At 48.3% G+C, this 26316-nt stretch overlaps 2 protein-coding genes across 2 annotated transcripts; one reads left to right on the forward strand and one right to left on the reverse strand.

The window, feature by feature from the left end:
- Positions 1-3040: 3040 nt before the first annotated feature.
- On the reverse strand, positions 3041-11553 carry CYB5D1 (cytochrome b5 domain containing 1). The gene is made up of 4 exons (XM_077470669.1): positions 11377-11553; positions 9307-9383; positions 8308-8526; positions 3041-6811 (listed from the first exon to the last, which is right to left on the reverse strand). The coding sequence occupies exons 1-4, from the start codon at positions 11501-11503 to the stop codon at positions 6581-6583; spliced, it is 654 nt and encodes a 217-aa protein (XP_077326795.1). The 5' UTR covers positions 11504-11553; the 3' UTR covers positions 3041-6580.
- A 77-nt stretch (positions 11554-11630) lies between these two features.
- NAA38 (N-alpha-acetyltransferase 38, NatC auxiliary subunit) lies at positions 11631-18530 on the forward strand. The gene is made up of 3 exons (XM_077470670.1): positions 11631-11785; positions 13600-13771; positions 18278-18530. The coding sequence occupies exons 1-3, from the start codon at positions 11741-11743 to the stop codon at positions 18388-18390; spliced, it is 330 nt and encodes a 109-aa protein (XP_077326796.1). The 5' UTR covers positions 11631-11740; the 3' UTR covers positions 18391-18530.
- Positions 18531-26316: the final 7786 nt, after the last annotated feature.

Below are 26316 nucleotides of genomic sequence, written 5' to 3' on the forward strand. Positions count from 1 at the left end.
CCGATGTAAGGAGGAGAATTTCTGGGGACCCTGATGTAATGGGGGAGGCTCACTGGGGACTCTGATGTAAGGGGGAGGCTCTCTGGGGACCCTGATGTAAGGGGGCGCTCTCTGGGGACCCTGATGTAAGGGGGCGCTCTCTGGGGACCCTGATGTAAAGGGGCGCTCTCTGGGGACCCTGATGTAAAGGGGCGCTCTCTGGGGACCCTGATGTAAAGGGGCGCTCTCTGGGAGCCTGATGTAAGGAGGGGCTCTCTGGGGACCCTGATGTAATGATATATATACACAGGTATATTATATACATGTATGCCCGCCCAAGGGTATGACTTTCTTTACTTTGCTACTATGGGCTCTAGCCCCAGATCTTTTGTAGACCTAGCAACGCCCCTGGGGCCACGTGTCATGGGACACCCATATTTAAGGTGCAACATGACTGTCAACCGTCATCCCCCCCCCCCCCCCAACTTACCTGGAATGCTTCTCCCCGTGGTGTCCTTTTGATATCTGACTTTAGCGTATCTCTGTTTGTAGAACAGCATCATCCATTCATAAGGATTTATGAATGGGGAGATTACGAGTCCCATCTGCCATCTCAGAGAAAGCAGATGGACTCACAGATCGCACTGACAGCAGGACACTTGTAGTCCATCGTTGACTTCCTCCAGTCCCATAATAAAAGACCTGTACCATTGTATGAACCGGGGGCTGCGGGTATATAGGAGCCTGTAATGCACTGATCACCGCTGCAATGCTCTGCAGACTTGAATGCAAAAATATAATAAATGCACTTTATTTTTTCAGAACATGAGTGCATCTGTTACATTTTGGCACAAGGTGGACCAACCCATTTAATCATTATTGCAGGGACCTTTTGGTGCCCACTCTGTAGCCATATTGCCCGTTTCATACACCTAATATTTTAACAGGTTCACATTTAAAAAGGATAAGTTCACCGTAGGGAGCGTGTTACACATTACACCCATATTTAGGTGTAACATGCTCCTGCAGTTTTCACTGCCCCTGCACCTCCCCCTGTGACAGCAGGCCAGGGGGATCTTCTCCCTGCACCCGCTGTCACAATTTAAAAACAGCATGGCCCTGCGGGGCTCCACCCATTACGTTGCATTATTCATTCATAGAGTTCTGTGAATGAATGAACTACAAATACCGTCTTCCCTTGCAGCAGATGACTTCTCAATGAACTGCGAGGCGGCTGGTGAGCGATCTCCTAGTTCATTGATCTTCCTGCTCTTCAGTAGCTGTCTGCCTGTATGGGAAGTACAGGCAGACAGCTATACTGGAGTAGGTTTGCACATAGTGGCGGCTTGTGCATAGTGGAGGCACGGTTGCCAACCCCCCAACACCGCCTTATTCAGGACGCTGGGCAAATTAATTCCTATGGCGGGGATGGGGGGGGGGTGTTTTTGAAGCACATGATTAGAGCCAGAGGCTCTAATAGGCTTCAAAAAAAGGGTGGGCTCGGGGCGCAGAGCAGTGTGTTCTGATTCCACCTAGTTGTTTTCACACTAAATCTTCTCCCCGCCAATCAGGAAGCAGGTGTGAGACCTGTTTCCCGATTGGCCAAAACATCAGGCGTCCAATAGGTTTGAGCCGGGGGGGGGGGGGGGTCGTCGCTGGAGCTAGAGAGGAAGCCCACCACCCTGGAGCTGCTGCCTGGACCCCACACCCGCTAGCCTGGAGCCGCTGCCCAGACCCCGCACCCGCAAGCCTAGAGCTGCTGGCCAGACCCCGCACCCGCTAGCTTGGAGCCACTGCCCAGACCCCGCACCCGCTAGCCTGGAGCTGCTGCCCAGACCCCGCACCCGCTAGCCTGGAGCAGCTGCATGGGCCCTGCACCCACTAGCCTGGAGCAGCTTCCCAGACCCCATTAGCCTGGAGCAGCTGCCCGGACACCACGCCTGCTAGCCTGGAGCAGTTGCCCGGACCCCGCACCCACTAGCCTGGAGCAGCTGCCCAGACCCTGTTAGCCTGGAGCAGCTGCCCGGACCCCACACCCACTAGCCTGGAGCCGCTGCCCAGACCCCGCACCTGCAAGCCTAGAGCTGCTGGCCAGACCCCGCACCCGCTAGCCTGGAGCCACTGCCCAGACCCCGCACCCGCTAGCCTGGAGCTGCTGCCCAGACCCCGCACCCACTAGCCTGGAGCTGCTGCCCAGACCCCGCACCCGCTAGCCTGGAGCAGCTGCACAGGCCCTGCACCCAATAGCCTGGAGCAGCTGCCCAGACCCCATTAGCCTGGAGCAGCTGCCCGGACACCACACCTGCTAGCCTGGAGCAGTTGCCCAGACCCCGCACCCACTAGCCTGGAGCAGCTGCCCAGACCCCGTTAGCCTGGAGCAGCTGCCCGGACCCCACACCCACTAGCCTGTAGTAGCTGCCCGGACCCAACAAAAAACCCACCAGCTGCCACTGGTTGCACAGATACTGTTGCCAGCGAGTAAGAGTATCGATTACTTTTCGTCAGAACTCGGCGTTTCCCAGTACCGATACCATTGCAGTGTGATTTGAGCCCATACAAAAATGAATGGGATCAAATGGCACTGCAAAGAATCGTAGGTGATTCGAACAGGAATGCGGTACGATTCCTGTCCGAATTGAATGCGGTTTCCTGCACCGCTCCTGTATGAACACAGGCTGAAGTCACTATGACAAGCCTGGATTCACATATGAGTGATGGGGGGGAAAACCGCATGTCATTCGGACAGGAATCGCATCACATTCCTATTCAAATCACATGCGATTCTTCGCAGTGCCATTTGAGCCCATTCATTTTGTATAGGCTCAAATCGCACTGCAAAGGTATCAGTTTCAGGTATCGGAGCATTTGCACAAGTAGGAGTACTGGGGCACTGGTACCGGCAGAGCCATCTTTAACGCAGGGCAAAAAGAGACAGCTGCCCCGGGCCCAGTCATTGTTGTGGGGCCCTTTTAGCTCACAAATAGTTGATAAGTGGATGTGTGCCCAGGGTTCAATCAATATTAAAGATGGCCCTGGATACCGGTATTGGTGCAACCCTAATACCGAGAGTCTGCAGGAGTCTGGCATTGCACCCATGATCTACTTAGATCACAGGTGTTATGCTGCCCAGGCTCCTGCAAGGAAGAAAAAAAAAATAATAAAAAGGCACTTTTTTTATTCTGCAGAAATATGTACATTTATTATTTTTTTTTACCAAAAGGTGAACTTATCCTTCAAGAAATTCCTCAATAAAGAATAAAACTTTCCATTGTTAACAGGCTGCTCAGTGGATATTCATAGCTTGTGACTCAAGGGCTATGTAACTCCTGAGCCCTTATCAGACATGCATGTTGTTAGGGGAGGTGCGGCCACAGACTTCTGTTCAGCTCAACGGAATGTATACTAGACATGTGCAATTTTAGTTCTGGATTCGTTTAAAAAATTTGTTAATACCGAAATTTTCCAAATTTCAGAAATTACGACTTTCGAAATGTCGGAAATTCGAATTATCGGAAATGTAAAAATTCTAAAATTTGGAAATTTGAAAATCCAAGAATAAGAATGAAAATCAGAAGATTCAAAAGAATAAAATCTGAAATAACTAATAATAAATATTAAATTATAGGTATTGTAATTTCCTTTCAAATTAGTGAACGTATTTGAACAAATTATCTGAAATAACGAATGCCGTATTTAAACAAATGGAACGTAACGATCTAATAATAATAACTAACAATAATAATAATAAAACCTTTTTATCATTATTACCGTATTTATCAGCATATAACAGGTGTATAAACACGCACCTCCATTTTAGGAGGGAAGTTTCAGGAAAAAAAACTTACATTTTAAATGAAGAACTTTGAAGCAAAATAAGGGTCAGTGCCCATCAATGCAGCCTCACCATTGCCCATCTGCAGGCTCACCATTGCCCATCTGCAGGCTCACCATTGCCCATTTGTAGCCTGATCAATACCATCTGCAGCCTCACAATTGCCCATCAATGCAGCTTGATCAATGCCCATATGCAGCCTCACCTTTGTCATAAATGCAGCCTGATCAGTGCCCATCTGCAGCTTCACCTCAGATTACTGCTGCCTCGGAAGGGACAGGGATGGGGGCGGGATGAGCGCCGTCAGATTACATACAACGCAAATCTGTTTACTCAGCAGCCTCTTTAATACAAAGTTATATGATAGACAGAACAGTGGTCCAATGGCGGCCCAGGAGACGGGACTTCCTATTACAGAGGCCGCTGTGTAAACAGGAGATTCTCACTTTATGTAATCTGCCGTCTCTCGTCTCGTCCCCTCCCCGGCAGCCCAAATTGCAGTATTGCCGTATAACACTGACACACCATTTGAACCCGACTTTCAGGGTGAAAAAGTGAGTGTTCTATACATCAATAAATACAGTAATTAATCATTTGTTCCATTACATTTGTTTAGATGCGGCATTCACTATTTCGGATAATTTGTAACTTCAGAGACAAATTTGAAAGGAAATTCCAATACCTATAATTGAATAGTTAGTTATTATTTAGAATTTTACTGATTTTCTTTCCAATTTTTGAATTTCTGAGTTTCCGAAATTACGAATTTTCAAATTTCCGAAATTACGAATTTTCAAATTTCCGAAAATTCTGAATTTCGTAAATTCGAAATGTCGTAAATTCGAAATGTCGTAAATTCGAAATGTCGTAAATTCGAAATGTCGGAAAAATCGAAATGTCGGAAATTCGAAATGTCGGAAATTCGAAATGTCGGAAATTTCATAAGTTTAAACATTCTAAACTTTGGAAATTTGAAAATCCAAGAATAAGAATGAAAATCTGATAATTCCAAAGAATGAAAATCTGAAATAATAACTAATAATGAATATTACAATTATAGGTATTGGAATTTCCTTTAAAATTTGGCTGTTAGTGAATGTATTTGAATGAATTATCTGAAATAACGAATGCCCTTTTAAAACGAATGGAACGTAACGATCTAATAATAATAAATAATAATAATTATAAAACCTTTTTTTATTATTATTAATTTGTTCCATTCCATTTGTTTAAATGTGGCATTCCTTATTTTTGGACAATTCCTATCTTCAGATAAATTAGTATTTGTTACATTCACAAACAGACAAATTTGAAAGGAAATTCCAATACCTCTAATTTAATAGTTAGTTATTATTTAGAATTTTACTGATTTTCTTCCTTTTTTTCAGATTTTCGCATTTTTGAATTTCCGAAAATCTGAAATTAGGAAATTCGAAAATCAGAATTTTTGGTTTTCCGAATTTCCAAAAAAAAAAAAGCAAAAAACGAATGAAATGAAAACAAACACATTTTTTGTCAGTGCACATGTCTATTGTATACCCTCCTGCCAACCCGTCCATTTCTCATTGGATGGTTTCTGATAAGGGTCCTATTTTCTCAAAAAAAGTAGAGTACCAAATCACCAGGAAAAACCCATATTAAATAATTGGCTAGCAGTTAAAGCCTTAGCCCAGTTTTTTATATTTTTGTTTAGGTTTCTATCATACCCCCCACATGCTATTTTATGTACTACTCACTCTTTCCATGCTCTTATCTGCCATCGGTTCTCATCCAGGATGAACAACACACAGGGGATTGATTTACTAAAACCAGAGAGTGCATACCAACCAATCAGCTTCCAGGTTTTATTGTCAGAGCTTAGTTAAACAAGCTGAAGTTAGAAGCTGATTGGCTACGATGCACAGCTGCATCTCTGCTCCTTGTCACGTGACTGATTAAAATTCAGTATATATAACAATTAAATACAATAAAGTTAAAGTTAAAATAAAGTTTGGCGGTGTAGACTCTAGAGTTGGGCTTTAACTCTACTCTAGAAACAATCGATTAAGTTACAATGCCGCGTACACACAATTGGAATTTCAGCCAGCAAAAGACAGATAAGAGCTTTTCATCAGAAAATGCGACCGTGTGTATGCTCCATCGGAATTTAGCTGGCCGAATTCCCGCCAACAAAAAATTTGAGAGCATGTTCTCAATTTTCCAGATGGAAAAACTTTCTATCAGAAATTCTGATGGTGTGTATGTAATTCCGATGCGCAAAAACTCACGCATGCTCAGATTCAACTACAAGACGGAAGCTATTGGCTATTGAACTTCCTTTTTCTAGCGCCTTCCTACATGTTGCACGTCACCGCGTTCTTGGCGGTCGGAATTTGGTGTGACTGTGTGTATCCAAGACAGCTTAAGCGAAATCCCATCGGAATTCTGTCTGGAAAACCATCAGAGCTTTTTCCGACCAAAATTCCGATCATGTGTATGCGGCATTATAAGGACTGAAGCTTTCCAATCATTGTGGTAAAACTCCTCCAAAAACTAGAACTATACCTGGCTTGGTGACTGGCTAATATGTTGTAGGATAGCTGCACTGTGATTGGTTTTTGGCATCAAAGGATCTGCAATTTGATTGGCTACTCTGCACAACAACTAAAAAGAATGAACAGCAATTTACTTTGTCTCTTGGCCTAAGAAAATATAAAACTGGCACTGTATATCAGAAAACCTTATGGAATAAGGATGTAGTGGTGACCGGGGGGGTTGATGCCTTGCTATTTAAAGTTCTGTCAAGTCATCATTGAAATATAAGTGTATGCTGGCTGTATACAGGTCGGAATCTAACTTCAGTTCCTCAAATTCATCATCTTCATCTTCCACACTGTTTTCCTCTAATGTCAGATCCATGTTCAGAGGAACACCGCAGTACTTCCATGTGTAACTGGCGGCATGGGCATTGTATGGCAAATAGCGGCGCAGAATCTCCCATATAGTTTCCTCCGAGCAGACCTAAAAGACACAAGGGTCACACTATAAACGTCTTATATAAAACTGAGACATTCCCTTCTGTATCACCCTGCAGGAGGAGGAGGACAGACTCATAGCTCCCTTCTGTCTGTATCACCCTGCAGGAGGAGGAGGACAGACTCATAGCTCCCTTCTGTCTGTATCACCCTGTAGGAGGAGGACAGACTCATAGCCCCCTTCTGTCTGTATCACCCTGCAGGAGGAGGACAGACTCATAGCCCTCTTCTGTCTGTATCACCCTGCAGGAGGATGACAGACTCATAGCCCTCTTCTGTCTGTATCACCCTGCAGGAGGAGGAGGACAGACTCATAGCCCCTTCTGTCTGTATCACCCTGCAGGAGGATGACAGACTCATAGCCCTCTTCTGTCTGTATCACCCTGCAGGAGGATGACAGACTCATAGCCCTCTTCTGTCTGTATCACCCTGCAGGAGGAGGAGGACATACTCATAGCCCCTTCTGTCTGTATCACCCTGTAGGAGGAGGACAGACTCATAGCTCCCTTCTGTCTGTATCACCCTGCAGGAGGAGGAGGACAGACTCATAGCTCTCTTCTGTCTGTATCACCCTACAGGAGGAGGACAGACTCATAGCTCCCTTCTGTCTGTATCACCCTGCAGGAGGAGGAGGACAGACTCATAGCTCCCTTCTGTCTGTATCACCCTGCAGGAGGAGGACAGACTCATAGCCCCCTTCTGTCTGTATCACCCTGCAGGAGGAGGACAGACTCATAGCTCCCTTCTGTCTGTATCACCCTGCAGGAGGAGGACAGACTCATAGCCCCCTTCTGTCTGTATCACACTGCAGGAGGAGGACAGACTCATAGCTCCCTTCTGTCTGTATCACCCTGCAGGAGGAGGACAGACTCATAGCTCCCTTCTGTCTGTATCACCCTGCAGGAGGAGGAGGACAGACTCATAGCCCCCTTCTGTCTATCACCCTGTAGGAGGAGGACAGACTCATAGCTCCCTTCTGTCTGTATCACCCTGCAGGAGGAGGACAGACTCATAGCCCCCTTCTGTCTGTATCACCCTGCAGGAGGAGGAGGACAGACTCATAGCCCCCTTCTGTCTATCACCCTGTAGGAGGAGGACAGACTCATAGCTCCCTTCTGTCTGTATCACCCTGCAGGAGGAGGACAGACTCATAGCCCTCTTCTGTCTGTATCACCCTGCAGGAGGAGGAGGACATACTCATAGCCCCTTCTGTCTGTATCACCCTGTAGGAGGAGGACAGACTCATAGCTCCCTTCTGTCTGTATCACCCTGCAGGAGGAGGACAGACTCATAGCCCCCTTGTGTCTATCACCCTGCAGGAGGAGGACAGACTCATAGCTCCCTTCTGTCTGTATCACCCTGCAGGAGGAGGACAGACTCATAGCCCCCTTGTGTCTATCACCCTGCAGGAGGAGGACAGACTCATAGCTCCCTTCTGTCTGTATCACCCTGCAAGCAGTGTGCCATTTAGAGTCCACTTACCTCCAAGGTATGCTCCTGGGATGTCAGCGTGTTAATGATACGTATGATCCGGGTTTTGGCAGACAAGATTCCAATTTCATAGGATGGATCCCTCCACCAAGGGCGTCCAAAGTCTGTGTCCCAATCTGAACAGGGGTAGGAAGGGGATATATGGAGAAAACGCCCCTGAGGTGTAGAGTATCTCAAGCAGCCAGTTTGTGGATCTATGAATGTCTTGATCTGTGAAGACAGGGACAAAATAAAATGACTGTTAGCAGAAAAGAACTATAAAAACACATACGAAGGTCAACTATCCCAGCACTTCCCTGGTGTGACAGTTCAGGGGCTAACTACTGAAAGATGGATCAGAACATGTTCCCCAACACACTCTCAAGCTATGTTAAAGCGCTGGACGCTGGGCACACTGTTTGAGAGCGTTGGACGCTGGGCACACCGTGTGGGAGCGCTGGACGCTGGGCACACCGTGTGGGAGCGCTGGACGCTGGGCACACCGTGTGGGAGCGCTGGATGATGAGCATGCCGCGTGAGTGCACTGGACGCTAGGCACGCCGTGTGGCAGCGATGGACACTGGGCACGCTGTGTGAGAGCGCTGTGCGAGAGCGATGGAGGCTGGGCACGCCGTGTGAGAGCGATGGAGGCTGGGCACGCCGTGTGAGAGCGATGGAGGCTGGGCACGCCGTGTGAGAGCGATGGAGGCTGGGCACGCCGTGTGAGAGCGATGGAGGCTGGGCACGCCGTGTGAGAGCGATGGATGCTGGGCACTCCGTGTGAGAGCGATGGATGCTGGGCACTCCGTGTGAGAGCGATGGATGCTGGGCACTCCGTGTGAGAGCAATGGATGCTGGGCACTCCGTGTGAGAGCGATGGATGCTGGGCACGCCGTGTGAGAGCGATGGACGCTGTGCAAGATCGCTGGACGCTGGGCACAGTCAGCACTGCACCCGTCCAGCAATGACCTGTTAGTTTACATAAAGAGGCATTCTCTAATTTCTACTTACATCGCCTGTCTTGGGATTGAACCAATGACTGATATCCTTCCCTGCAGCTTCAATAATTGGCTTCAACAAAATGTCACCTAAAAGGAGACACAAGACAGAAATGTAAAGGCCACACTCACAGGCAAACATAGGGACAGACAGTAATTATTCTGCTCAGAGACAGCATGGAGCAACAGATTGGGGGGACACACAAGGACAATACAGGGGGGCAGGTGAGGGGGGACATACAAAGACAATACAGGGAGGCAGGTGAGGGGGGAACACACAAAGACAATACAGGGGGGCAGGTGAGGGGGGAACACACAAGGACAATACAGGGGGGCAGGTGAGGGGGGGACACACAAGGACAATACAGGGGGACAGGTGAGGGGGGACACACAAGGACAATACAGGGGGACAGGTGAGGGGGGACACACAAGGACAATACAGGGGGACAGGTGAGGGGGGACACACAAGGACAATACAGGGGGATAGGTGAGGAGGGACACACAAGGACAATACAGGGGGACAGGTGAGGGGGGACCCACAAGGACAATATAGGGGGACAGGTGAGGGGGACCCACAAGGACAATACAGTGGGACAGGTGAGGGGGGACCCACAAGGACAATACAGTGGGACAGGTGAGGGGGGACCCACAAGGACAATACAGGGGGACAGGTGAGAGGGGACACACAAGGACAATACAGGGGGACAGGTAAAGGGGGAACACACAGGGACAGGGCAATGAGTCAGGTGAGGAGGACACACAAGGGGATAGTAAGGGGGAAAGGTTAGGGGGGACAAATAGGGACATGTGTGCGCTGTAATATTTTGTTCTGTTGTATGGTCTTATGGCTTTACCATCTTTAATACATCTTTTAGGGTGTGCCCCCCAAATATCTTGTTTGTCTATTGTATGGATTCTGACCAAATCCTGTTGGGTGGAGCACCCCACTCCCTCAGTGAGTACCTCTCATTAGTGACCACCTGTGTCATGGTGGAGACCTCATGTTCTCCCATTTGGAGGAGTATAGCTCCCATGGTTCAGAGAAGCAGGATCTCCCAATCTATGGATAGTGTAGGACCCACTAATCATGGGGTACTCTGTCGCAGTAAGTGGGCTTAAGCACCATATAGCAATATGGTGTTACCAAATCCCCATATTTTTTTATAATGATTTTTGAAAATGTCTAGGTGTTTTTAAATAAGGGGGGACAGGTGAGGGAGGACACATAGGGACGGTACGGGGGGACAGGTGAGGGGGGGGACACACAGGGATAGTATGGGGGGACATATAAGGACAGTACAGTGGAGCATGTGAGGTGGGACACAGGGACAGTATTGGGGGGTACACATAAGGATAGTACGGGGGGACAGGTGAGGGGGGGACACATAGGGACAGTACGGGGAGGACAGGTGAGGGGGGACACATAGGGACAGTATGGGGGGACAGGTGAGGGGGGGACACACAGGGACAGTGCAAGAGGACAGGTGAGGGGGGCGGAAATGACACATCATAGGGACAGTAGGGGGGGCATAGAGACAGTTCACGGGGGGGCGGGTGGGGGGGCATATAGAGACAGCAAGAGGGGGACAAAGAGACAGTAAGGGGGGACAGGTGAGGTGGGGCACGTAGGGACAGTAAGGGGGTGGCATAGGGGGGACAGGTGAGGCGGGGCACACAGGGACAGTGCGAGGGGACGGGACAGGGACAGTAAGGGGGTGGCATGGGGGGACAGGTGAGGGGGGGCACACAGGGACAGTGCGAGGGGACGGGACAGTAAGGGGGAGGTGGCATAGACACAGTGGGGGGGGCAGGTGAATGGAGGGGGACACACAGGGACAGTAAACAGGGGACAGGTGTAGGGGTCAGACACAGGACAGGAAGTGATAGTAAATCTCTCCAGCGGGGACACTAACTAAAAATAAATAATTTCATGTGACACCATTTCTTGTAAGGTGTCGCATATAATGGAAGTGAGGGTGGATCTCCCCTTTGGGGTCACAGATAAAGCTAAAACCAATAACAGAAGACAATATGGGAGGTCGGTCATCTGTCAGTTTGTGTGTGGAGATGTGTCCGGAATCACCTCTGTAGTGGGCGGCCAGTGGGGTGAGGTCATACACCCGTCCCAGGTACGACACCCACAGGTCGGCGGCGGTGCAGTGCCGGGATACCTCCCTGGGAGTGAAGAACGGAGCTCTCGCCGGAGACATGATTGAAGGCTTCTTGGTTACCTCGGCAACGGGACGCGCAGCGCCCTCCTTCCGCCCTTATACACTATTTCCGGTTTAGTTTCTGCACTTCTGCGTTCCACAGGGCTCCCATAGGACGTCACGTCCGGTGTACAAACATTATAGGCGGTGTGATTGGGTGAAGGTGGTCTTGGGGGCGTATCCTTTCCATTGGTGGCTGGGTTGTGTGCGTCCCATAGTGCACTGCGGGGAGAGGAGATGGCAGCTGTGCTGGAGGAGAATGGATGTAGCCCCCCTCCTGGGGTGAGTACGACCTTCCCCACCACCATTCCAGAATCCGGGGTGTCCTATACAGGGACTGGGAGAAGGAGCCCCCCCCCCCCCAGAGACCGGGGTGTCCTATACAGGGACTGGGAGGAGGAGGGGCTCCCCAGAGACTGGGGTGTCCTATACAGGGACTGGGAGAAGGGGGGGCTCCCCAGAGACTGGGGTGTCCTATACAGGGACTGGGAGAAGGGGGGGCTCCCCAGAGACTGGGGTGTCCTATACAGGGACTGGGAGAAGGGGGGGCTCCCCAGAGACTGGGGTGTCCTATACAGGGACTGGGAGAAGGGGGGGCTCCCCAGAGACTGGGGTGTCCTATACAGGGACTGGGAGAAGGGGGGGCTCCCCAGAGACTGGGGTGTCCTATACAGGGACTGGGAGAAGGGGGGTCTCCCCAGAGACTGGGGTGTCTTATACAGGGACTGGGAGAAGGGGGGTCTCCCCAGAGACTGGGGTGTCCTATACAGGGACTGGGAGAAGGGGGGTCTCCCCAGAGACTGGGGTGTCATATACAGGGACTGGGAGAAGGGGGGCTCCCCAGAGACTGGGGTGTCATATACAGGGACTGGGAGAAGGGGGGCTCCCCAGAGACTGGGGTGTCCTATACAGGGACTGGGAGAAGGGGGGCTCCCCAGAGACTGGGGTGTCCTATACAGGGACTGGGAGAAGGGGGGCTCCCCAGAGACTGGGGTGTCCTATACAGGGACTGGGAGAAGGGGGGCTCCCCAGAGACTGGGGTGTCCTATACAGGGACTGGGAGAAGGGGGGCTCCCCAGAGACTGGGGTGTCCTATACAGGGACTGGGAGGAGGGGCTCCCCAGAGACTGGGGTGTCCTATACAGGGACTGGGAGGAGGAGGGGCCCCCCAGAGACTGGGGTGTCATATACAGGGACTGGGAGGAGGAGGGGGTCCCCCCAGAGACCGGAGTGTCCTATACAGGGACTGGGAGGAGGAGGGGGTCCCCCCAGAGACCGGAGTGTCCTATACAGGGACTGGGAGGAGGAGGGGGTCCCCCCAGAGACCGGAGTGTCCTATACAGGGACTGGGAGGAGGAGGGGGTCCCCCCAGAGACCGGAGTGTCCTATACAGGGACTGGGAGGAGGAGGGGGTCCCCCCAGAGACCGGAGTGTCCTATACAGGGACTGGGAGGAGGAGGGGGTCCCCCCAGAGACCGGAGTGTCCTATACAGGGACTGGGAGGAGGGGGTCCCCCCAGAGACCGGAGTGTCCTATACAGGGACTGGGAGGAGGAGGGGGTCCCCCAGAGACCGGAGTGTCCTATACAGGGACTGGGAGAAGGGGGACCCCCCAGAGACCGGAGTGTCCTATACAGGGACTGGGAGGAGGAGGGGGTCCCCCCAGAGACCGGAGTGTCCTATACAGGGACTGGGAGGAGGAGGGGGACCCCCCAGAGACCGGAGTGTCCTATACAGGGACTGGGAGGAGGAGGGGGTCCCCCCAGAGACCGGAGTGTCCTATACAGGGACTGGGAGGAGGAGGGGGTCCCCCCAGAGACCGGAGTGTCCTATACAGGGACTGGGAGGAGGAGGGGGTCCCCCCAGAGACCGGAGTGTCCTATACAGGGACTGGGAGGAGGAGGGGGTCCCCCCAGAGACTGGAGTGTCCTATACAGGGACTGGGAGGAGAAGGGGGGGCCCCCAGAGACCGGAGTGTCCTATACAGGGACTGGGAGGAGGGGGGGCTCCCCATGGACCGGGGTGTCCTATACAGGGACTGGGAGGAGGGGTTGTACACGGACATTGTAGTAGAGATTGAATGTTATGTATTGGTAGGACCTGGATGTGGGGCCCAGGAACAACGCCCGCCACAAGCTGCAGTCTCTCCTGAACCGAAACATGCGGATAGAGATGACAGATGGACGCTCCCTGATTGGCTGCTTCCTCTGTACAGACCGGGACTGTAACGTCATCCTTGGTTCAGCCCAGGAATTCCTCCGTCCCTCAGGTGAGACCCCATTGGACATTCAAAACGTCTAGGAGGTGATCCAGCAACCCCAGTTTAAATGTCAACTAGGGGTACAGAAGAAATCCGAGCCATCACCTTGTCCCTGTCCAGGACTGACATGTGAAGATGTGTAAAAGGTGACTGTCCTCCTGCACCTCTTACCTGTGCAGAGTCCTGTGGAGGACTGGAGGCCGCCTTTCTAGCTTGAGGTCCACTCTAAGGTTGGCCTATAAAACGTGTAACAATATCGCCTCCTACTGGCACAAGGTAACTATTTGTTAAATAGAAACTCCGGGCACATAAAATATGGTCATTAACCACTTCATCCCTGGAAGAATTTACCCCCTTCCTGGCCAGAGCAATTTTTACAATTCAGCACTGCGTTGCTGTAACTGACAATTGCGTGGTCAATCGCATTAAGTGTATATCGATTGGTTTGCGCAAAAGTTTTAGCATCTACAAACTATGGGAGAGATGTACCGTATTTTCCGGCATATAAGACGACCTTTTACACTAAAAGAAAACGGCCAAATATCGTCTTATACGTCGGGTATAAAGCAGAGGTCATTTTCTATGCAAGCCGCCCGCTGGATGACAGCCTACTGGATGCTCGCAATAAATGTGCGGTAATACTGTATACATACAATATACACCGAGGAGCCAATCCTGGCAAGCGATGTATTCTATTAGTGAATACAAAGCCTGCTCGGATTGGAGTAACCACCTCTGCCAATCCGAGCAGGCCATACGGAAGCCTGCTCCGATTGGCTTTGAGAGTCAGAGGCGCGGGCTGATGATGTTACAGCCCCTGCCAATCTGAGCAGGCTTTGTATTCATGAATAGAATACATTGCTTGCCGTGATTGGCTCAGCGCGGTATACTGTGAGACAGTGTTAACTGTTACATCGAGCAGGCTGACAGACTGGTCGGAAGGGGGTCGTCTTATACAGCAAGTATAGAACAAATCCAGCGTTTTAAATGGAAGATTAGGGGGTCGTCTTATATGCCCAGCCACCTTATACGCCGGCAAATAGGGTATGTCCTTTTATTAATTTTTTTAACTAGTATTGGCGGCGATCTGTGGTTTTTGGCGCGATTGCGACATCCTGTCGGACACTTGACACATTTACGGGACCAGTGACATTTATACAGCAATCAGTGCTGTAAATATCACTGGCAGGGAAGGGGTTAACACTAGGGGGAGATAAAGGGGTTAAATGTGTGTTCACTGGGTGTGTTCTAACTGTGGGGGTCATGGGACTGACTAGGGGAGGAGAGAGAGAGAGAGAGATCACTGTTCCAACTTAGTAGGAACACACGTTATGTCTCCTCTCCCCTGATAACACAGGGATTTGTGTGTTTACACACACAAATCCCCATGCTGCCTTTTGTGCCCGCGGGCCACACACATCGGGTCCTTTGATGATGATAATAAAGTGCTTCTAGGATGCACTAGAGGAGATGCTCTTCAGGTCAGATGTCTCCAGTATTGTGTGTTATAGAGGTCCCACATTATTCATGACTGTGGAAGTGGGGTGGCTCCAGAATTGTTGGTAACAGTATTCCTCATGTGACCACTCGTTCTCTGCCTGTGAGGTGAAGACATGTGAGTGACAGCGGGCCCCATGTGACCATTCTTCATCTGCCCCATGGGGTGGCTCCAGGATTGTGAGTGGCAGCGGGCCCCATGTGACCATTCTTCACCTGCCCCATGGGGTGGCTCCAGGATTGTGAGTGACAGCGGGCCCCATGTAACCATTCTTCACCTGCCCCATGGGGTGGCTCCAGGATTGTGAGTGACAGCAGGCCCCATGTGACCATTCTTCATCTGCCCCATGGGGTGGCTCCAGGATTGTGAGTGACAGCGGGCCCCATGTGACCATTCTTCACCTGCCCCATGGGGTGGCTCCAGGATTGTGAGTGACAGCAGGCCCCATGTGACCATTCTTCATCTGCCCCATGGGGTGGCTCCAGGATTGTGAGTGACAGCAGGCCCCATGTGACCATTCTTTCTTTGCTTCCAGGGCAACTCCAGAATTGTGAGTGACAGTGGGGGGAGGCCCACAGGACCGTTCATCTACCTGCGTTGTGAGTGACTGCGCCCCCCCCCAAAATGACACTTTATCTGCCAGCAGGGCAGTAGTCGGCTGCTAAATCAGCAGGGCTCTAATGAAGAAAGTGCCAGAGTCTGCATCCCTTTAGATGTAATCTCCCTTGGAGTATCTCGCCAAAAATGTACTTTTTTTTATTTTATTTTTTTAACCACTTTCAGCCCCGGACCATTTTGCTGGCCAAAGACCCGACCACTTGTTGCGATTCGGCACTGCGACGCTTTAACTGACAATTGCGCGGTCTTGCGACGTGGCTCCCAAACAAAATTTACGTTTTTTTTTTTTTTTTCCACAAATAGAGCTTTCTTTTGGTGGTATTTGATCACCCCTGTGGTGGTTATTTTTTGCGCTATAAACAAAAATAGAGCGACAATTTTGAAAAAAACGCATTATATTTTACCTTTTGTTATAATAAATATCCCCAAAAATATATTAAATTTTTTTTTTTTCCCTCAGTTTAGGCCGATACGTATTCTTATCAGTGCTATACAAATGCACTGATTCCTGTGTAAATGACACTGGCAGTGAAGTGGTTAATCAGGGGGTGGCAGTGTAGGGGTTAAGTGTGTCCTGGGGCATGTTACTAACTGGGGGGCGTGGCTTTGTGTTGGTGAACATTGATCTCTGCTCCAATCACATGGAGCAGAGATCAGCGTCACTTGTTGCTAGGCAGAACAGAGAGATGCTGTTTACAACGGCATCTCCCCGTTCAGCCTCCCCGTGAGACGATCGCGGGTATCCCCACGGCGATAGTCCGCGGAACCCGCGACCGTACTCATGGGGGGGTCCCGACCGGCGCGCACACACGCGGTGGCAGGGCATCATATAGAAATGGACGTACCTGTACGCCAATATGCCTGCCCGTGCCATTCTGCTGACGTACATTGTCGCGCGCCGGTCGGGAACTGGTTAACTTTTTTTTTTTTTTTTTTTTTTTTTTTAACACAGGGGATTTCAAAAACCGGATTTGTATATTGGTGCGCTGCACAAACTGTTGGCACTGTATAAATTCTGTATAATAAAAATATTGCCGATTTCTGGGGAAATCAGTGAGCCAATCGCACAAGCAGGGAATTGCCCACCTATATACTACAGGTTTAGGAGTGTACAGATTCATTGCCCATTTATCTGGATCTAACCACTCCTAGGTAACCACCCACGTGATGGATATTAGTAAAGGATTTATGGGTGCCTGCCTATATCACCCAGAGCTCCTCCCCTGCCTGCTGTCATTAACCACACCTGGACCACCCCATAGTATATTTACTCGGCCCCCAGCTACATCACTAACCTGGTCTCCAAAAACGCCAACCTACTCGTTCCCTTTGGGGGTTGTAAACCCTCGTGTTTTTTCACCTGCTCATTCTATGCATTAAGGTGAAAAAACTTTGAACACTGACCGTCCCCCCAGCCCCCCACCCCCTGGTTTTTACTCACCTGATCCCGCTCGCTCCCTCGGCGGAGATGCGCTCTTCCTCTCTGCTCGTTGTCTCGGCTCTTGAATGGATAGATAGTGGCGCAGCCATTGGCTCCCGCTGCTGTCAATCAAATCCAATGATGTGGGGGGCGGGGGCCGAGTCCAGCATTCTGTGTGAATGTACACAGATGCAGGACTCGATAGGAGAGCCTTCTCCAACGTGGGCACTAGATCCGGTGGCGCCGGGGGACCCCAGAAGTCGAGGATCGGGACTACTCTGTGCAAAACGAACTGCACAGTGGAGGTAAGTATGACATGTTTGTTATTAAAAAATAAATAAACTGGGTTTACAACCCCTTTTAAAGGTAATGTCCTTCAACTTTTACAGTTCCTCCTTACCTAAAGTGTCATAAAATGCTTGTTGTTCGTGACGATCTTTGCTCTGGTTACACAGATCCCAGGGGGTTTCCACAGTTTTCAAACAAAGGGCCCCTTTATTGTCCTTCAGACTTTAGGAGGGCGAATTGTAGGCAGCAGGGGCAGAAAATGTCAGGGGCCCAGCACCAGTGAGAATAAATATGACCTCAGGGTTGGTGGTCAGTAGGAGGAGTATACCTCCTATTAGTAGGAAGAATAGTATCCCATCATTGGTATTGGTGGAAAATATAGTGCTCCATTGTTGGTGTCAGTGGGAGGAATAGTGCCCGAAGGGCCGGCTAAAGGCCAGCAAAAGGGCCACATCTGACCCTCTGGCCACAGTTTGGAGACCCCTGCCTTGGAGTGACTCCTCCATGATAGAGATTTATTTCAACATAACAAGGTAACACTAATTGGCATCTGATTTTGCTGTGCTACTCCTTTAGGTAACCTGTAGTGCTCTAGGAATCCTTTGTCATATGTGAAACGTTTTTTAAAATAAAAAAAGCACAATATATAATTTATATTATGTTCCACTAAAGTTCTTTCTCTTCCCTGTAGACACTTTTCCTATCAGAGAGCCTCGTGTCCTGGGTCTTGCCATGGTTCCCGGACATCACATTGTGTCCATACAAGTGGAGCTGGAGAGCGTCACCTCCCCTCAGTACCTGTGAGCAGCGGAGGAGACCGGACGTTGTGTGTTCCTGAGTGCAGAATATAGACATCGGCTGTCTGTGCCCATCCTCCAGATCTGTGTGTGTTTATCGCTGTGTACATTTTTCTATAATGCCAAAAATAAATTATTTTTACTGCCTCCTCTTCTCATTAGTCATGCTTGCTCAATAAAGTGAGAACTCCATATTGAGGCTGGTTGCTTGCCCGTCAAACTGATCCATTGGCTTCGGTACTTTGAGGAGTCGGCCATCAAGAATGCAGATCTGACTTCTGTCCGAATCTTTAATCAATGTGCTTGTTCCAAGTCAGAAAACTTTGAAGGTGGAAATAGCCAGGGGATTAGTGTTCATAGGAGGTCAGCAACTGACCCTGTGTTTTTTTTTTTTTTTTTTTTTTTCCCTTAGTGCATGAGTGGACACATTTAAAAATGCATTCCAGGGAAGGATATTTTTTCATGGTTACAATGGTCAAGCTTGCACCAATGTAACTAATGGGGTTGATTTACTAAAGGCAAATCGACTGTGTACTTTTGCAAGTGTAGTTGCTTCAGAGCTTAGTAAATGAGGGAGAAAATAGCTCTTCCATCATCCAATCATGTGCAAGCAAAAATGCTGTAAGCTTTACCTTACAATGAATACCCAATCACATGCAAGGGGGAAAAAAAAAATGTGTGTGTAAGTACACACATAATAAAAAAAAAATATATATATATATAGTTTTTAATTAATTTATTTTTATTTATTATGTGTGTACTTACACATTTATTTTTATTTTTTTTCCTTGCATGTGATTGGGTATTCATTGTAAGGTAACGCTTTATCTCCTTTTACTCCGTTCTGGAGCAACTGCACTTGCAGATAGGGAACAGTCTATTTGCCTATAGTAAATCAACCCCCTATGCTTGATCCCTATCTAGAAGATCCATGGGAAAGCTGGAAATAGCTGTAATAGGCTCAGGACCTGGGAGCAAATGGTGATCACTAGAGCAACAGTGCCTGCTCCAGGGATATATGTGTGTTGGTTTTTTTTTTTCTTTTAAGTACTGGGTCCTCTCCTGGCAGTGGATGATCCTGGACAATGCAGAGTAATATGATCACATCAGCTCTGCTCTCTTCATCATGACATTGTGCACACAGGGTGCTACTTGGGGGGGCATGGCCATGACGCTACATTCAACATCTTTCCTTGGTCTTCTGGGTTCCATAATGCTTTCATTCATACAACTCCCAGCACAGTGACCAAGCTGTCAAGACAGCTCTCGGTATCTACAAATGATCAGGAGCTGGCATGACTGGCTCCTGATCATGTGACGGCCAATCACAATGGGAACATGATTGGCTGATCTTTCCCATCCCCCAGCCACAAAGACCCAGCTAATTGGATGCTGGTCTGGCCATGACAATACAATTAACATCTCTCCTTGGTCATCGGGAGGGGTTCAGTGATGGTGGTCTTCATACAACTCCCAGCACAGTGACCGAGCTGTCAGCTTAGTATCTACTAATGATCAGGAGCTGGCAGGATCAGCTCCCGATCATGTGTTAGTCCCATGCCTGATGAAGGGGTCCTGCATGGCTCCGAAATGTTGCAATCTGGTGTAGTGATGTGATCGAAAAAAGCTTTGGACCCGTTCTGGAGATCCTTGGTGTGCTGGTGCCATTCTCTTGCTCTGACTTGACACGGTTCCAGACGGTGGTGGGTTCAGCACCCACTTACATACACAGCCATTTCTACAGGAATGTGTGCTTTGGGAATAGTGCGGTGGATATTGACAGCCAATCACAGTGGGGATGTGATTGGCCTGTTATTTCCATTCCCCCCCCCCCCCCCCAGGTATAAAGACAGTGTTGGGCAATCCATAGATTATATGATTTTTCTTTCCTGCAACCATGAGTGGAAGGAAAGAAAATCGTTTGATTTATTTATTTTTTCCCCATCAACACAGTCAGTGTTTATTATTATTATATACGATTTATATAGTGCCAACAGTTTACGCAGTGCTTTACAATGTAGAGGGGGGACAGCACAATTACAGTACAGTTCCATACAGGAGGGCCCTACTCATAGAGATTACATTCTAAATGGAGGGAGTAGTGGTACAAAAGGTAATAGATGCAGGGATGATTTGATGGGGGAGTCTCTCCTGCTGAGCTATTGTGTTCTCCCGGCGGGTAGCTGTCCCTGCCAGGAAAACAGAATGGTTATTGTGGGCGAGAAATCCCACATAGTAGGTGAGGTTGAAAAAAAGCCACAAGTCCAACCTATGTGTGATTATATGTCAGTATTACATTGTATATCCCTGTATTTTGTGGTCGTTCAGGTCCTTATCTAATAGTTTTTTGAAACTATCGCTGCTCCCCGCTGAAACCACCACCTGTGGAAGGGAATTCCACATCCTTGCCGCTCTTACAGTAAAGAACCCTCTACGTAGTTTAAGGTTAAACCTCTTTTCTTCTCATTTTAATGAGAGGCCACGTGTCTTGTTAAACTCCCTTCCGCAAAAAAAGTTTTATCCCCATTGTGGGGTCACCAGTACGGTATTTGTATATTGAAATCATATCTCTCTCAAGCGTCTCTTCCCTAGAGAGAATAAGTTCAGTGCTTGTAACCTTTCTTCATAACTAATATCCTCCAGACTCTTTATTAGCTTTGTTGCCCTTCTTTGTACTCGCTCCATTTCCAATACATCCTTCCTGAGGACTGGTGCCCAGAACTGGACAGCATACTGCAGGTGCGGCCAGACCAGAGTCTTGCAGAATTATCATTTTATCTCTGGAGTTAACCCCTTTTTAATGCATGCCAATATTCTGTTTGCTTTGTTAGCAGCAGCTTGGCGTTGCATGCCATTGCTGAGCCTATCATCTACTAGGACCCCCAGGTCCTTTTCCATCCTAGATTCCCCCAGAGGTTCCCCCCCCCCCCAGTGTATAGATTGCATTCATATTTTTGCCACCCAAATGCATTATTTAGCATTTTTCTACATTGAACCTCATTTGCCTCATAAATGGAACGACTTGGGTACAACAATCAGCCTGCCGATAGGCGGGTCAAATTGGGACCATCTATGTTCGGCCTTAATGGCATGCAGGGTCTAGCCACGACACTACTTTTAACAACTTCCCTTGGTCCTCTGGGTAATGGAAGGGGGATCACTGCTCCAGGTGGAAATATGGATATAGAACTCTCCTTGGAACTGGAACACCAGATGCCGGCTAAGCATATAGCAACATGAGGCAAAAAGGAAGTTCTGGGCAGCCGCACTCCAGGAATATAGCCTTTATTTGTAAAATGTCCAACAGATACAAGCCACAGCAAAAAATTGGGACAAACGTACTGACGCGTTTCACACTTAACAGTGCTTAGTTGTAGGTCACTAAGCACTGTTAAGTGTGAAATGCGTCAGCTCGTTTGTCCCGTTTTTTTGCTGTGGCTTGTATCTGTTGGACTTTTTTACAAATAAAGCCTATATTCCGGAGTGCGGCTGTCCAGAATGTCCTTTTTGCCTCATCTTGGTCCTCTGGGTGTAGTAATGCTGGACTTCATACAACTCCCATCACAGTGACCAAGCTGTTGGTTTGTACTAATGATCGGGAGCTGGCAGGACTGGTCATCATGTGACCACTGTAACAGCCAATCGCAGTAGGCACGTGATTGGCCAATCCTTCTCATCCCCCCACCAGGCATAAAGACCCTGTTAAAGGGGTGCTGGGGTCTAGGCAGGGAAGGGCTTGGTTCTTTTAAAAGTCCTGTTTTAGCAAAGTGCCTGGGCTTACTGGCTCTTGGGAACAAAGCAAAACAGGACAGAAGGGGTTCTTTTCTGGACCTGGAAGGTAATCAAAGACACCTTGTGGTAGTTGTCACCTATTGCTGCCTCAGTCACAGCTAAATGTAGAAGAGGATCTAATTCAGTGTGATTTTTATGGGCAGTTCTCTGGCAGCCATGATGATAATGCTGCAGATAACGCTCACTGGCCTGTAAAATCCTGTCCTTCAAACACCTGGGGGGGGGGCGTTGATCCCCATCTGTTTATAATAATAATAAAAAAGTTGCAGTGGAAATGTCCCGGCATCTGTGCAAAAGTCACAAATATTACCCATAATGTCTTTAATATCTGTGAAATGTCAGTTTCTACTTGGTGCCTTTCACAGGGTGAATATACCATTTCCTAACATTCGACCCTAAGAGAAAATAGTCTTAAGAACATTTGATCAAAAGAGTTAGGCTATTTTCTGAATTGATCGAATGCTAACGGTATAGTCTAAGAATGTTCCACCAGAACAGAGAACTCTGCTCTGTAAACCATGGGGTTTATAAAAATAAAAATGGCAGAGCTATTCATCTTGCGAACCTTCATGTATATGCATTTTGTATGAATGAGAGCCAAAACGAATGTGATTGGTCTATTTTCTCTCCACTTCAAATGTTTTGCATTTAGGGCATGGGGTATTAAATTAAAATTAAATTTAAAATTAATTTTCTCTTACAATCGAATGTTAGAAATGCAAAACATAGAAACTGAGGTGTCATACGTATTACAGGCATTATGAGTGATTTTTTGGAAAATGCAAATTTTTTTTTTATTTTTTTTTATAAATAGACCCACCTGAAACATTCAGCCTGAGTATATGGGCCCCTGTTTATTCTTCAGAGCGTGATTTCATTTTCCTGTGGACGAAGGTTTACACATACACTGGAAATGGCTGGATTAATTCTGATTAAATCAAGAATTAGTGGGAATGTTCTAAGGCTGCTGCAGTTCCTCAAAGCTGCCACTAGATGGCGATGTAGTTGCAGTGTTGGTGTGAATAGTGTAGCAGAGTTCCATTTTTCTTATAACTTTCAAAGAACTGTACAACATGTCCCATACTTAAAGTGAACCTGTCAGGGTGGTCACAGGTATGCCGACATATTTTATTAAGACAATTTTTTGCATCAGTCTCTGTAAATCCTAGAGACTGTAGTTTGTAAAAATCTCAGTAATTGCACTGTTTTTCCACCTTCATAAAGCCTGTGTCCAGCCTGTTTAATTTTCATGGGGTCCCCATTCTGCTTAAAAAAAAAAAAAGTTTGGCATTACTCCACCCCCTCCCCCCCCCCCCCCCCATGCTTCAGCCCTACCCCACATATTATCACAAGAGAAAGGACAACCTGCATGCAGCAGATTTTGCGTGGCCCTTGGGGCGCCGACAGACACTGATGTGGGTTTCCTTATTGCTCTGGTGTAGAATTGATCTCTTATGTAATGTGTTCCCAGTCTATAATAACTGTCTCTTGAAGCGTGAACTCCAGTCTACAAAAAACTCCTATATCGTGTTCACAGCCCTGATAGTCTAATGCAGCTTGTTTACAGTCTCTGACCATCTCCTGTATCATGTCTGCAGTCTCTGACCATCACCTGTAGTATGTCTGCAGTCTCTGACCATCACCTGTAGTATGTCTGCAGTCTCTGACCATCTCCTGTATCATGTCTGCAGTCTCTGACCGTCTCCTGTATCATGGCTTCAGTCTCTGACTGTCTCCCGTATCATGTCTTCAGTCTCTGACCATCTCCCATATCATGGCTGCAGTCTCTGACCAGCTCCTGTATCATGTCTGCAGCCTCTGACTGTCTCCTGTATCATGTCTGCAGTCTCTGATCATCTCTTGTATCATGGCTACAGTCTCTGACCATCTCCCATATCATGTCTGCAGTCTCTGACCATCTCCTATATCATGGCTGCAGTCTCTGACCATCTCCTGTATCATGTCTGAAGCCTCTGACTGTCTGCTGTTTCATGTCTGCAGTTTCTGACCGTCTCCTGTATCATGTCTGTAGTCTCTGACCATCTCCTGTATCATGTCTGCAGTCTCTGACCATCTCCCGTATCATGTCTGCAGTCTCTGATCATCTCCCGTATCATGTCTGCAGTCTCTGATCATCTCCCATATCATGTCTGCAGTCTCTGATCATCTCCCATATCATGTCTGCAGTCTCTGACCATCTCCCGTATCATGTCTGCAGTCTCTGATCATCTCCTGTATTATGGCTACAGTCCCTGACCATCTCTTGTATCATGTCTGCAGTCTCTGATCATCTCCTGTATCATGTCTGCAGTCTCCGACCATCTCCTGTATAATGTCTGCAGTCTCCGACCATCTCCTGTATAATGTCTGCAGTCTCCGACCATCTCCTGTATAATGCCTGCAGTCTCTTATCATCTCCTGTATCATGGCCGCAGTCTCTGACCATCTCTTGTATCATGGCTACAGTCTCTGACCATGTCCCGTATCATGTATGCAGTCTCTGACCATCTCCCATATCATGGCTGTAGTCTCTGACCATCTTCTTATCATGTCTGCAGCCTCTGATCATCTCCTGTATCATGTCTGCAGTCTCCGACCATCTCCTGTATCATGACTGCAATCTCTGACCATCTCTTGTATAATGTCTACAATTTCTGACCGTCTCCTGTGTCATGCTTACAGTCTCTGACCATCTCTTGCAGAATGCTCACATTTTCTAACCATCTCTTGTATCATGTCTACAGCCTCTGGCCATCTTTTCTTTCATGCCCCGGGTCTTTGAACATATCCTGCTGTGTGTCTGTTGTGTCTGTTGTCAATGAGGGCTCGCTAACACTAGCAGTTGAGGGACAGTAAAACTTGCTGTGTTTTTACCGCTCCCCCTTTAGCTGCAGATCCTTTGTTTCATGGCCATGGCAGAAAATATACCCCCCTGACGCTTTTGCCGGTCGTAGAACCACTCTGCAAGCGTCCCTTTACCACATGCAGTGCGGGCAGTTGCAGCACATTACTGCAATGTTCAAGGGGTTAAATCAGGCAAAACAATGCTTCCTCATTGACTGCCAAATGCTCTCTAAAGAGTGATCCAAGCGCAGAACATTCTTCAGAGGCACAAGCAAACATGAACCAGCCCTGAGACTGCATATTCACCTAATTTTATGTGTGGCCCCTTGGTGACATCGGGAGCTGCACTTGAGGCACCCCACCTCAAGAAAGTGGACCGCCACTGCTTGAAGGTATGGAAGGACCATGTGACTCGCTCCATCTGACAGTGTTGTCACACATGGATTCCTCAGCCCTCATAGCTTATAAATGGAGTAGGGGATGAACAGAAGGTAAGGATATGCAGGGCTACATTGAAGCGAGCCACACTCAGGCTTGCCCCCTCCCCCCCCATTCTCTTCCGGTTGACCACTGCAAAAGGGTGACCTCACATACCATTTACCAAGGCTGCTGAATTTGACTTGTACTACTGATTTTGAGTCATTTTAAAGACCCCAAGGCTTTCAAACAATATACTATTTTTAATGGGACAAGCGTTCTTCCAATACATGCAAAGGTAGAATAATAAACATATAAGTTTCCGTAGGCTGTGTTTCAACTGTACAAGGAAGAAAACCCATAAAAATCACAATTACAGTACAAAAAAAGTCACAATTACAGTACAAAAAAGTCATTCATTTAATCAAACAAAGGTGACATAGAAATCTGAGCTGCAGAGAGGAGAGAGAGAGAGAAGAGAGAGGGAGGAGAGAGGGGAGAGAAAAGAGGAGAGAAGAGAGAGAGAAAAGAGGAGAGAAGAGAGAGAGAAAAGAGGAGAGAAGAGAGAGAGAAAAGAGGAGAGAAGAGAGAGAGAAAAGAGAAGAGGAGAGAGAGGGGAAAGAGAAGAGGAGAGAGGGGGGAAAGAGAAGAGGAGAGAGGGGAGAGGGGAGAGGGGAGAGGAGAGGGAGGAGAGAGAGGGAGAGAAGAGAGGAGAGAGAAGAGAGGAGTGAGGGGAGAGAGCTGTGCATGATGTAGCCTAGGCTGATGACCAGACAAGAAACAGGCAGTGGGCTGTAGAAGGTATTTACTGGCAAAAAAAAAAAAACGTTTTACTATCCAAAGTTAAAACAACAACAAGGGCAGAAAATTTAATAGATGG

The sequence above is a fragment of the Lithobates pipiens genome, unplaced genomic scaffold (genome assembly GCF_037356315.1).
Source record: "Lithobates pipiens isolate NorthernLeopardFrog02 unplaced genomic scaffold, aLitPip1_a1.2 Scaffold_8, whole genome shotgun sequence".
NCBI classification, from domain to species: domain Eukaryota; kingdom Metazoa; phylum Chordata; class Amphibia; order Anura; family Ranidae; genus Lithobates; species Lithobates pipiens.